Genomic DNA, 14,211 nt, shown 5'->3' on the forward strand with positions numbered 1-14,211 from the left:
CCTGACTCAGTTACATCAGCTCTGTCAGGAGGAATGGGCCAACTTATTCTCGGAAGCTTGTGGAAGGCTACCTGAAACATTTGACCCAAGTTAAACAATTTAAAGGCAATGCTACCAAATACGAATTGAGTATATGTAAACTTCTGATCCACTGGGAATATGATGAAAGAAATAAAAGCTGAAATAAACTATTATTCTGACATTTCACATTCTTAAAATAAAGTGGTCATCCTAACTGACCCGAAGACAGGGATTTTTTAATTTCTAGGATTAAATGTCAGGAATTGTGAAAAACGGAGTTTAATGTATTTGGCTAAGGTGTATGTAAACGTTAGACTTCAACTGTGTGTATATATAATGTTGATGATTGTTGAGTTGTGACTGTCATTGAAAAGGACAGACCCAGCCAGGCATATCACAATATTTAAAAGTACAATCGCGGAAAAACTGTTGGCTATTACTTTAAAGAGATGACAATGAAAATATTGTCACTGTCTTTTAGTTATCAAAATTCTTAACCGAATTGTGCGAACAGTAGCATATCATATTGGCAGTAGCGGAGAACATCGACCATATCCCTGGTGTGTGCATAGTCATAGCGCATATTCACTGTCTGTCATTGGGTCAGTGCCACTTTTGTTCGTTTTTTTGGACAATAACTTCCTCCTCTAGGTTAGCTGGTCGTCATATTGTATTTGTGTCTCCCCTTTTCGTAGGCCAATTATATGGATCAGACATTGTTTTTATTGATCCGTTTGTCCATGTCAGCAAAGTAGACTAATTTCTGTAGTCCCGCACTGGTAAGAAATGAAATATACTTTCACCCCTGGTAGTTAACGATGATAATATGTGTATGGATTCACCAGGTAAGCAGGCAATAATGCAGATGTTTGGCGGATAAGTTTATGTGCACAAGGTATGACAGAGTGAGATGAGACAAAGCAAAAAAAAAGGACAGGATGTGTAAGTCACATGTTTCAAAACAAAACATTTGGCATGGTGGTATTTTTGTCTGTTTTCCATTTTACTTTCTTTGCTCATTGCAGTGTTGCATAAAAAGCAGGTGATTTATACAGTAGGTGATGCTCCTTCTTGCTCTTGTGTGTGAGAGTGTGTTAAACTGTTCTGTCTGCCCCAGAGCGCTTCCTCACCACCTTGCCCCCATTGACCTGGTCCACAGCCAGGATCTCCAGCTCTGGCTGAGGAGACACCACGGGAGGGGTGCAATGGTGGGTGCGGTGTGCAACGCCCACGTGTGCATGGTGCTGGCGGTCCCGTGCCGGGCTGTGGCGGGGGCTGGACGAGCGATCACAGGCGATGGGGGGGATGACGGCAGGCCGGTCTCGTACCATCTGCAGATCAGGGGTGTCTCGAGATGCCTGCAGGAAGGGGGTGGGGTCAGGCATGGCATCCACCGCCTCCCGTAGGACCATCCTCCTCCCATCAGAACCCAGCCGGTATACCTCGGTTAACTCAGAGTGCAGCGGCTGAGACAGGCTCTTCTTCATGCGGCGGCGAGGGGTCTCAGGGCCAGGCTGCCGGTCTTTAGCTGGGGGAGGGGTGGGCTTGTAGGAGCTCACAGGGCTGACGTTGGGACTGGCCTCGGAGGAACTGCCTGCCAGGAGCTTTTTTTTGGTGGTGTGGAGCTGAGAGGTGAGGTAGGCGATGGTGCTGGCTCTCTGCTCTAGCTCCCCAGACAGGACAGCCAGCTTGTGGCTCTTCATCTTCAGCTCCTCCAGGTACTTCTTCTCCCTCTCCTTGATGGTGTTCTCCAGGACAGAGATCATGGCGTTCTTCTGCTCCAGGTCTCTCAGCAGCTCTGTGTTCTCCTCCTCCTTCACCTTTAGCTGAGCCTCCAGCTCCTCGCACTTACTGTGCAGTTCCCTGCAGCGTGCCTCACTGCTGTCTGCACAAACACAAACAAATCACACTGTTAGACCTGTATTTGAAGACAAAACAAACACAACCATCAGAAACCCAGTATTCACTGTCACCAATACAGTAGCCTGCTTCATTTGGATCCACAATAAAACATGGTCCATTCCCCTCAAAATATTCCATAAGGAATAGACAAAAGGCTGTTTTCCTTTTGGGTCTGGTAGGGCTACCATCTGCAGTCAACATACTGTAGGCATGTGTACATGTCAGATACTACAAATGAAATACAAAACGCTGTCACTTAAATCCTAATAATGCTTAACACACACACACACTGCAATTCTGTATAAAATATAGGCTACACATACTGTACATCCAACCTTCCACACACACACTAATTGCCCATAGGCACTTTAAGTGCACCCACTGGCCACGAATTGAGCCTATCAGCTGATGTGAGTGGGCGAGAGGGATGTCTACAGAGACTCGTCAGCAGTTGGCAGAGCGAGAGGCAAGAGCTCCTGTCTCATAATACAGCTCTGGTCCATAGCAAGGGCACAGCTCTCCTATGACCTTCATTATTGCCCTTCCTCCTCCCTCGCCAGCTCAACACTGCCCACACATCGCCTCCCCCCAACCCAAGGATCAAACACACATTCACAATCAGCTATGGTACAGATATAGCCTAGCTATTAGCTCTCTGTATCAGATAGATAGACCTAAATCATACCGTAGATCCTAGATAATGATATCTACCCAACACAACCATCTACATCTAATACTAGAGTATATGTTGATTTTCTACTGGGCTGTCAGGAAATATACCAATCTGCTTAATGAGGGGGGGGGGGGTTGTCTTTGTTTTGGAGCCAAGCTAGAGCCGCTGAGTCCTGCCTGCTGCACTAAGTTGCAGACTGTGCATTAGTGCTGTGGCACATCATCTAATTTCCTGCACTGCAATCTGCAAGATGTCCAACACTAACCTGCTACGGTCTCTGATAGTCCCCACAGTACCACACTGTCTGCACTGCAAATAGCCAGGGAGAACACCTCCCCATTACAGGATTCACAAGGTATCATTGAGACATGTTATCTGTCATACAACCTGAACCTACTCTTATTCTGTAACAGTGAACTGACTGATTTCCCATTCAATAATTCAGTGGCACAAAATACATCAAATATCAAGCCAATGTAGCCCAAAGATCAAGCCTGATTAAAACAGTTCCGATTTCAGGAAAAGGATGTTTTTACTTTCCTATCATAATTTTTTGCTTGGGTCCATGGCTAGAGATGCTACAGAGTGTATCAGCCCATTGTTCTCTGGCTAGTATATAGAGCTATTTCAGCGGCTTAATCAGGACTGTAATGATGTCCTGAAAGGTCAGCATGAGGGTAGGAGGGCTTCGTTACAACTGTTCACTGACATGTTTACTGGCAGAGCTAACCTCTTCCCATTGATAACTGTTTCTATATTACTGACTGAATATCTAACAACAACCACATTGACTGCTATATTGTTTCCCCATTGCATAGCTGTCCTGTAATTATTGATCAATTCTTTGAGTCTGTCTACTAGCCTACAGGTCAGATTCCAAGGTTAGACCTCCATGTGGTTCTAATGCAGGCCCATGGGCAGTTCTCCTGTGTATATAATTCACTCTGTTACATGTCCATGGTAATATGGGGTATGGGAGGGGGCTGTGCTGTGAGCTAGGCAATGAGCTGACTGTGAAAAGAGGACAGTGCCTTGAACAGCAGGCGGTTCCGGCTGCAGCGCACTGTTTCCTGGGTGGAAAAGTGTTCCCAGGATACAGCCCTAGCCTTCTGCTTTCTCCCATTCCCAGGGCAAAGAAATAAAGAGGCCTCTGTTCTGCTCTGCTGCAAAAAGTCTTATTTAATAGCGTTGCAGGTTTTAGGGCCTGGGCTGTTCACTGTCACTGTTGAACAGCCAGGGTGAAGGTAAGCAGAGCCTGAAGCAGAGCATATATATATATATATATATATATATATATGAGTGATTCTTAGTTCACATAGGCTACATAACATCATTAATAATACAACTGCCAGTACGATAGTTTACAGAAAATGTATACATTTAATTTGAAAGCACATAATTCTAAAGTATTCCAATCAAATTGAAATCAGTGTCAAAGTAATTGCGATTGGTAAAACATTATCGGCGACATTCCATGTCTCTATCCAACAATGCACTGCTAGGGCCTATATTACTTACACAATGACAGCAGTCAAGTCAAAACACAGAGAGAAACGATTCCCACAGAATTAAATCTACAGAAAAATCATGTGAAAATTAACTGACCCTGCCTGCCAATCCCAGTAAAGATCCATAGTATTCTCTCAATAACTATGCTATTAGTTATTGTGCGAGAAAGTCAAGTCAATTGCTCTAGCAATGGAATGTGAAGTGTGAAACATACCTGTGTGGATGTGTGTGTACTTGGGGTCACGTAATAGAGGAAGGCCTGGGAAACGTCTTACCTGTTGGATCTGAACTTCTCACTGTCAGCTCATAGGTCAAGTCTGTGAAAAGAGAAGAGGATCATGCCGGGAAGTGAAAGCTTCAGCTCTGACAGGAGCGGTGCAGTGGCATCAAGGAGCATGCTATTCAGAGAGCCTATGCAGAAGCAGGTATCTAGTGGGGAGAGGTGAGATTGCAGGCCTCTACAGATGGGTCAGGATTAGTGAGAGTCACAGTCCAGCTTAGCAGTAGATTGTCCAAGGACATTTGACAAATCGGCCAAAGCACAGAGCGATGGAATTAATGGACCTGGCCCTGGCTAGCCACTCTGTTGTGGTGTGCTCTGGTTTGTGGCCCAGGGTGTCATGCTTTACTTATGGTGTAGTCCAGGGGTCATCAACTAGGTTCAGCCGCAGGCCAAATGGTTTTTTTCATTTTTCTTGAGCGGATGGTCAGGGGGCCGGAACATAATTATAAATAATTTTTACACTGCAAATTGACACAAGAAGCCCAAAACAGACAAAAACAATAATTTCAAACCTTGATTACATTGGTACATAACCACATATACCACTGTTCAAGAGTTTGGGGTAACTTAGGAATGTACTTGTTTTTGAAAGAAAATATAATTTTTTGTCCATTAAAACTTCTTGGTGACAGGGGGGCAGTATTGAGTGGCTTGGATGAATAAGGTACCCAGAGTAAACTGCCTGCTACTCTGTCCCAGATGCTAATATATGCATATTATTAGTAGTATTGGATAGAAAACACTCTGAAGTTTCTAAAACTGTTTGAATGATGTCTGTGAGTATAACAGAACTCATATGGCAGGTGAAAATCTGAGGTTTGTAGTTTCATTTAAGTGATTGCCTATCCAGTATGCTGTGTCTATGGGGCCAGATTGCACTTCCCAAGGCTTCCAGCAGATGTCAACAGTCTTTAGAAAGTTGTTTGAAGCTTCTATTGTGGAAGCGGGTCGAATAAGAGCTGTTTCAACAAGTGGACTAGGCTGAGCGCGCCGTTCCTTTTTCCTCTAATGAATACGCTATTGTCCGGTTGGAATATTATTGTAGATTTATTATAAAAAGACCCTAAGGATTGATTGTAAACATCGTTTGACATGTTCCTACAAACTGTAATGGAACTCTTGACTTTGTCTGGATTTTGCGCTTGCGCATTGTGCCTTTGGAATAGTGAACTAAATGCACGAACAAAACGGAGGTATTTGGACATTTATGGACGTAATCGAACAAAACAAACATTTCTTGTGGGAGTCCTGGGAGTGCATTCCGACGAAGATCAGCAAAGTGAAGATTTATAATGCTATTTATGACTTTTGTTGACTCCACAATTTGGCGGGTAACTGTATGGCCTGCTTTTGTGGCTGAACACTTCTCAGATTATTGAATATTGTGCTTTTGCTGTAAAGCTTTTAAAACTCTGACACAGCGGTTGCATTAAGAACAAGTGTATCTTTAATTCTATCTAAAACATGTATCTTTCAAAGTTTATGATGAGTATTTATGTTATTTGATGTGGCTCTCTGCAATTTCTCTGGATGTTTTGGAGGCATTTCTGAACATGGCGCCAACGTAAACTGAGGTTTTTGGATGTAAATATGAACTTGATCGAACAAAACATACATGTATTGTGTAACATTGAGTCCTGGGAGTGTCATCTGATGAAGATCGTCAAAGGTTATAGTGATTAATTTGATCTATATTTCTGCTTTTTGTGACACCTCTCTTTGGTTGGAAAATGGCTGAATGCTTTCTGTGACGACTAGTTGCTGACCTAACATAATGATATGTTCTGCTTTCGCCGAAAAGCCTTTTTGAAATCGGACACTGTGGTTGGATTAACGACAACTTTATATTTAAAATGGTGTAAAATACTTGTATGGTTGAGGAATTTTAATTATGAGATTTGTTGTTTTGAATTTGGCGCCCTGCAATTTCACTGGCTGTTGGCGAAGTGGGACGCTAGCGTCCCGAACGATCCCAGAGAGGTTATTAAAATAACATCAAATTGAATAGAAATACAGTGTAGACATTGTTAATGTTGTAAATGACTATTGTAGTTGGAAACGGCAGATTTTTTTATGGAAAATCTAGATAGCCGTACAGAGGCCCATTATCAGCAACCATCACTACTGTTCCAACTGCACGTTGTGTTAGCTAATCCAAGTTTATAATTTCAAAAGGCTAATTGATCATTAAACACTTTTGCAATTATGTTAGCACAGCTGAAAACTGTTGTCCTGATTAAAGAAGCAATAAAACTGTCCTTCTTTAGACTAGTCGAGTATCTGGAGCATCAGCATTTGTGGGTTCCATTACAGGCTCAGTGGCCAGAAACAAAGAACTTTCTTCTGAAATTCGTCAGTCTTTTCTTGTTCTGAGAAATGAAGGCTATTCCGTGCGAGAAATTGCCAAGAAACTGAAGATCTGGTACAATGCTGTGTACTACTCTCTTCACAGAACAGTGCAAACTGGCTATAACCAGAATAGAAAGAGGAGTGAGAGGCTACGGAGCACATGCACAACTGAGCAAGAGGACAAGTACATTACAATGTCTAGTTTGAGAAACAGACACCACACAAGTCCTCAACTGGCAGCTTCCTTAAATAGCACCCACAAAACACCCGTCTCAACGCCAACAGTGAAGAGGCGACTCCGGGATGCTGGCCTTCTAGGCAGAGTTGCAAAGAAAAAGCCATATCTCAGACTGGCAAATAAAAATAAAATATTAAGATGGGAGAACAGACACTGGACAGAGGAACTCTGCCTAGAAGGCCAGCATCCCGGAGTCGCCTCTTCACTGTTGGCGTTGAGACGGGTGTTTTGTGGGTGCTATTTAAGGAAGCTGCCAGTTGAGGACTTGTAGTGTCTAGTTTGAGAAAACAGACAACTCAATGTACTTGTCCTCTTGCTTAGTTGTGCACTGGGGCCTCCCACTCCTCTTTCTTTTCTGGTTAGAGCCAGTTAGTGCTGTTCTTTGAAGGGAGTAGGTCACAGCATTGTACCAGATCTTCAGTTTCTTGGCAATTTCTCATGCGGAATAGCCTTCATTTCTCAGAACAAGAATAGACTGACGAATTTCTAAAGAAAGTTCTTTGTTTCTGGCCACTTTGAGCCTGTAATCGAACCCACAAATGCTGATGCTCCAGATACTCAACTAGTCGAAAGAAGGCCAGTGTTATTGCTTCTTTAATCAGAACAACAGTTTTCAGCTGTGCTAGCCTTTTAAAATGATAACCTTGGATTAGCTAACAACGTGCTATTGGAACACAGGAGTGATGGTTGCTGATAATGGGCCTCTGTACACCAATGTAGATATTCCTATTTTTCCTTTTTAAATCAACCATTTCCAGCTACAATAGTAATTTACAACATTAACAATGTCTATACCTGTATTTCTGATCAATTTGATGTTATTTTAATGGGCAAAAGTGCTTTTCTTTCAAAAACAAGGACATTTCTAAGTGACCCCAAACTTTTCAACGGTAGTGTATGTCTCTCTAATTATGAGTGGAAACAGTTGGGAACACATTTTCTAAATTCAAATAATTGGAGGTAAATATTTAGTCTTATGTCTAAAAAAAACAAATGTAATAACAAAATGTAATAAATGTTGGGCTCAGAAAACATTTAGGTGCCAAATAAAATAGTCTGCGGGCCACATTTGTCCTGCAGGCCGCCAGTTGAAGATCCCTGGTGTGTTCTGTTCATGTTTAATCCTGTTCAACTTTGCAGTGCTGCTGTTCTGTGATCTAATGTAACTGTGCATGTTGTTCAGGCAGAACTGTAAATGAGTATTCAGCATGTATGACTCAATGTAATAGTCTATCTAGTGTGATTGCAATCCAGGTGTTCAAAATGTTTTATTTTGGTTGCACTAGTTTGTTTTTATATTCTGTAGCAGTATGAAGTGTATGTATTTAGGTATAGTGGCCACAGTTCATGTTCAATTTGAGGTTCAGCATGTTCACCTGTGCAGTGCTGTTGTAGCCTGCGGATCTCTGCATGTAGACCTTTCAGTGTTTTGGCATGGTCCTGCTGGAGGAAGAGCAGGTTCTTCTGGGCGCTGTGCAGCTGATTCTCCAGGGTACCATTGTGGGATGCCATGGCAGACAATGCAGCAGACACACACCAGTCCTAGAGACCTGCAAACACAGGCGACAAACAGACATCAAAACAAGAGTCGTACTATCGGAGGTTCAGTGCTGAACCTAAATGCTCACCCTTTCACCCATAGACCACTGGGATGTGCTCCAGCTTTACTTTGCCTGCCAATGACAGTGACCATGATAGTCCTCTTTGGACGATACACTGAACAGTCACTACAACTACAAGACAATTCCATCAAATCCATCCAAACTCCTGGCCACTTGCTTGGGCTTGATAAAGTAGTCATTGACTAGCCTAATGCCCAAACATGATAACACACAGGATATTTTATTTATTTATAAATAGCACACTATCGATCTCGAGATTGTCTTTGGAATGCTACTCGGTCAATACCGTTATAATGCTTTTTGCCAGGAGAGAGGGGGCACATAGGGTCATACCTTTGTTGCTTACTCTAATTGGCTTACAAACGCTGATGTCGAGCTATTGATTTTATCAGTGGGCAGTCTACGTCTAAAGAAGACAAACCTCCGGGGGAAACTATTCATCAGCGTCGCCGTTGGTTGGCCAAAAAGCCTACTTTAACACAGTAAAAAAATCCAGTATATAATATGCCGAATAGGTCATTATCAACAGGTCATCCAAAAAACGAGGCTACAAAAGGACAAACAAACTCTAGGTGGAACCTCAGGCTACTCCTCCACTTCAGTACACAAAGCACATGAGGCTGCTGAGGGTAAATACAGAATGCTTTCAGAGATCTTGAGAACATTAGCAAACATCAGTGACAGAGGGTGCGGCATGATGCAGCCAGTCTCCAGCAGCAGGCTGGGCCTGCTTCCCTCCCTTCCTCCCTCCTTGGACGTCCTTGCATCCAGTACTCAGCCAGAGACGGCGCCCAGGGGTGAGGTAAGAGACCATCAGTCAGTCAGAACAGAGCAGCAGCCCCATTGTCTCCAATCTCTCCCAGACAACACCACTGAGTTGAGTAGACAGCACATTGATTTTCCCCTCTGAGAGCAGAGAGCATTCCCCCAGAATACATTAGCAAGCTACAATAAAACATCTCATAGCATCATCCTTTTACTAACATGAATAATAAATTGTGTGTCACCTCTTAAGACATGCTCTTCAGTGATAGCAATGCCATGTCAAATTCTCTCACTGTGTGTACAGAAGCAAAGGACATCAGTTGACCTCCCAACACAGCAGATTAATCACAGAAAGAGAGAGGGAGTGATGTGTCATAAAGAGTGCACTAAGAGAAATCATTTATAATAGATGAGTAATCCTGAGTCCTTCCTGTAAACCCTGGATGGCAGACACTCACACACACCCCTTCCAAGCATCAGGCTTGATGCTTGATAGGTTCCCATTGATCATGCCAGTAAGCCTGGTTACTTCCCAGAATCCTTTCCCATCACTACGGATAATGCGATAGCACAGTGACATTACAGGGCAAAATTAAATGAACAACATTATCTAATGACATCACATTGTAATTCCATCAACATACAACCCTCCACCCTCTTTCTACCTTTGTCGTGATTTGGTATACTCAGTTATCCAAAATGTATGTTGCTTTTGAAGATAAAATGGAATATCTGTGATAAGTGATAACTCCCCTTTCCTCCCTCCATTCTCCTCTCTCCCTTCCCCTTACACACCAACTCCCCTTTCCTCTCCATTCTCCTCTCCCTTCCCCTTACACACCAACTCCCATTTCCTCTCATCATTCTCCTCTCTCCCTTCCACACCAACTCCCCTTTCCTCTCTCCATTCTCCTCTCTCCCTTCCACACCAACTCCCCTTTCCTCTCCATTCTCCTCTCCCTTCCCCACCAACTCCCCTTTCCTCTCCCTTCCCCACCAACTCCCCTTCCCTCTCTCCCTTCCCCTTACACACCAACTCCCCTTTCCTCTCTCCCTTCCCCACCAACTCCCATTTCCTCTCTCCCTTCCCCTTACACACCAACTCCCCTTTCCTCTCTCCCTTCCCCACCAACTCCCCATTCCTCTCTCCCTTCCCCTTACACAAACTCCCCTTTCCTCTCTCCATTCTCCTCTCTCCCTTCCCCACCAACTCCCCTTTCCTCTCTCCATTCTCCTCTCTCCCTTCCCCACCAACTCCCCTTTCCTCTCTCCATTCTCTTTTCGCCCTTCCCCTTACACACCAACAAGCATTTCCTCTCACAGAAGACATAAATAATCAATGAACTGCAGCAGCAAGACACACTAGCTACCATCCTTCGCTAAAACAGATTAATGCTCCAGACACACCCACTGTGATAAAAAAGCGGGGAGAAGTATAACACACTTACTGTAAGACTTAGAAAATCACTTACGAATCACCTAGCCAGGTGCTGCCTCGAGTATTCTGGAGCTATCATGAACTCACAGCTTTTCTATGGACCATGATGGGTGGGTGTGGCGCAAATGCCTTTGTTGAATGGCTACTTTGTTCCAGTTGACAGAATTAACTTTCCATGTGCTTTGGGAGAATCAATTAAGACATTTAGCCTATATTTATTTATCTGCTAGAAAATGTGCCAAATTAAATCTATACAGTTCCACTTTTCAACATAACAGCCAGGTAGCCGGTTGGGTTTGCAGCAATAAGACAATGTGTCCTTGTAGGATTCATTAGTCATTCAAATGGAAAAGCAAGTCAGACATACCTTATGCTAGTGGGCAATTCCACGATAACAGAATGAGGCTGAGAATCATATATTTTACTTAAATGTTATGCTACACAAAAACAAACGCTTGCAAAGTTAAACAAACTATACAACTATAAGCACAAGGCCTACTTGTAACTATTTCCACTGAAAATTTTACAAAAACACATTACCTTGAAAAACAGTGCAGATGCAAAGTTTGATAACAGAATGACAGTTTGTGCAGTCCTTTTATCAAACTTTGCATCTGCACTGTCCTTCAAGTAAATGTGTTTTTGTAAAACTTTGTGGAAATTGTTAAAAGTAGGCCTTGTGCATATTAAACTTCGAAAGCACTTTTCATAGAATCTCAAATCACTTCAAGAGCAAAAATCAAACAAGCAATATATAATGACAGGTCAACCAATAGAGGACAAGTCTTTGATAGCGTCATCCTCCAAAGATGGAGAGGGTCAGTTCATGGCTTGAGTGAAGGGTGCTATACAGAGAATGGAAGATGATGGTGATGGAGTCTGCTGATGATCTTGTAGAGGGGAAGTCTGGGAACCAGCCGGAGTCGGAGACTTCTCCTCTTCCACTCTGTGCAGCATCTACTTGGGTGATGCCTCAGCAGCTCTGAGTTCCAGAAAGCTCACAACACAAAGTTCAGAATAGTAGCCAGTCGTCCTCTCTACAAGCCTTCTGCTGTATTCCTCCATCTCCCATTCCTCTCATGCTTCACGCAACTCCTCAAATTATGTTCTCAAAAGATCAGGAATTGGCAGCCAGGTGGAACAATATGTCCAGATGAGTCTTTCAAACAAAGGCTAGCCAAAAAGTTTGACCTTTCAGTCAATCTGCAGACACATGAAATGTTATCAAAAACTAATTTAAAACACAAAAATAACAAAATCTGTACGAATTTACAGGCACTCTGTGCTTAGGATGCTAATAGCGTGCGATGGCAACTATAGAACTGTTCTGTTCTACAAGTAAATCGGTTTTTGTACAATTTTCAGTTGAAATTGTGATTAGTCGTGCATAGAGTTGTATGGTTTGTTTAACTTTGCAATCGTTAGTTTTTGTTTGTTATACATGTTAAAGTGAACATAGTCCCAGCATCATCCTGCTACCGTGGAATTGCCCTACGAAAATTTATAGTAGAGCGTTTAAGGTTTCAGCACCTGCATTGCGGACAGCACCCGATCCGACTATCACACGCGCTTCTGACAACCAACCAGCACTTTCCAATCCAAAATCGATTTGACAGCAAAGCTAGTTAGCTAATGTTAGCCATATACCGTAGTTAACTAATTGTTTAATTTAATGTTCACTGTAATTGAGACGAACGTTGAACGGTCCATAACAATTGTTTAAGGCCACTCAACATGTTTGTAAACAACATCGTCGTATTGCATTCCAAATCTAAATAGCTAGCTAGCTAAACGTGTCATAGATAGCTAACAACGTTAAATACGTTTGGCATTGTGTAGCCAACCAACCAGCAAGTCAGCTAGTATTACTTATTGGTAGCTATCCAGTCACACATGGCTAGGTAGCTATCCAACCAAGAAAATCGTCGTTAGCTGACGCGTAAGCTAAAGTTATTGGAAGCTAGCTCTAGTTATGCTGCATGAAAATGGGATTTTGAAGATCTTGTTATGTTCACCATGGCCCCATTGCATTTTACCATTCCAAAACAATGCATGACAAAAAAAATGAACCATTGCAAATAGATAGATAGCTATGCTAATTTAGCTAACTAGATAGACATATAGATAACGTTAACCAGAGAGGCAGGTTCAATCGAGGGGTCCTGCTGCTGTGTTACCACTGACCAAACAGAGAGGAAAAGGGTTTATACATTTAACAACCTACCGTGATACCTACCCTAAAGAAATATGATATCGTCAAATATTCTCAAATATATAAATTCTTGTCGTAATTGCTACAGTGGCTAAATCCGTTCTGCCATGTTAGGCATTGTTATCGTTGATGACCCCAAACGCTCCTCTTCTGTCGGCAGAAACAGGATGGATGGGCTGTGTCAGTCTTCTTATCACCCTCAGCTACAACAAAATAAGGCGATGCATCATGGGATACTACTGAAAGGAGTTCAAGAATGAATGAATGTTCAAGAACATTTCGTTTGTTTTATGACTTGTGATTTGACACTCTGAAATAGATGGGAATACGAAAATTCATAATATATGAAAATGTATAAATGTGTCAAAGAAAATGTGATTTTAGTCTAAAATGTAATTGAGAAACCTGGCGGTTGCTACGCATGTCATCGAGCTGTATCTGGGGCGTATGTGTCATTGCCATAGAAACAGAACACCGCTGGCTCATTCGCTGGGCGCGTTCAGCAGGACACAACGTTTTGGAACGTTCAGAAATAAATATGTTATGTAGAACAAGCATGGCATTTCTATCTGCAACGTTCGACAACGTTTGGCAACCGAACGTGGCACTGTTCATACAAAAATGATTCATTTGAGCCATCTAGCGACGAAGAGAGGAGGTAAGTTATGCATACAAAACTGGCGAGGGCTCACTTCTGTGTAAATAGGAAATGAACCAAAAAACTTTATTAATTTACACTATATGAATATTTAAATATGAATTAAAGATAAAATATCTCGACAAAAATAATAGACCCAAATTGTTCATTATAACATACAGCAGGCTGTATCACATCCGGCCGTGATTTCGGAGTCCGGTAGGGCGGCTCACAATTGGCCCAGCGTCGTCCAGGTTTGACCGTCATTGTAAATAAGAATTTGTTCTTAAACTGGCTTGCCTAGTTAAATAAAGGTGACCATAATTTTTTTTTTAAAGACTACACCAGACAGCAGAGGGAGCAGTGCTTCAAGAATGGGCCTTTGACGTGCAGTAAGAAACGTGGCGTTTGGCCGCAGCGATTTGGATGTGTAGCCAGGTAAGTAGTGCAAAGCAGCAGCCCAGCCAGGCGCATAACTTGGGGGGGACAAGGGGGTCATGATGACCATGATGAATTTGAAGTCTTAGAAATTATTTTCCCACCGCAGCTACTGGCTTTCTGT

The 14,211-nt window shown here is 42.6% G+C and overlaps 1 protein-coding gene across 2 annotated transcripts; it reads right to left on the reverse strand.

Annotated features, from left to right (window-relative positions):
• Positions 1-887: 887 nt before the first annotated feature.
• Positions 888-13,474, reverse strand: LOC109878736 (coiled-coil domain-containing protein 92-like). Of its 2 annotated transcripts, none has more exons than XM_020470946.2 (4): positions 13,037-13,474; positions 8,352-8,525; positions 4,381-4,422; positions 888-1,906 (listed from the first exon to the last, which is right to left on the reverse strand). In XM_020470946.2, exons 2-4 carry the CDS (start codon positions 8,485-8,487, stop codon positions 1,116-1,118), a joined length of 969 nt encoding a protein of 322 aa, XP_020326535.1. In that variant the 5' UTR covers positions 8,488-8,525; positions 13,037-13,474; the 3' UTR covers positions 888-1,115. The 2 variants fall into 2 exon arrangements, with proteins under 2 accessions (XP_020326535.1, XP_020326541.1); XM_020470952.2 differs by having other exon boundaries at positions 13,025-13,229.
• Between the last annotated feature and the right edge of the window lie 737 nt (positions 13,475-14,211).

This window comes from Oncorhynchus kisutch, linkage group LG3 (genome assembly GCF_002021735.2).
Source record: "Oncorhynchus kisutch isolate 150728-3 linkage group LG3, Okis_V2, whole genome shotgun sequence".
In the NCBI taxonomy this organism is placed as follows: Eukaryota; Metazoa; Chordata; class Actinopteri; order Salmoniformes; family Salmonidae; genus Oncorhynchus; species Oncorhynchus kisutch.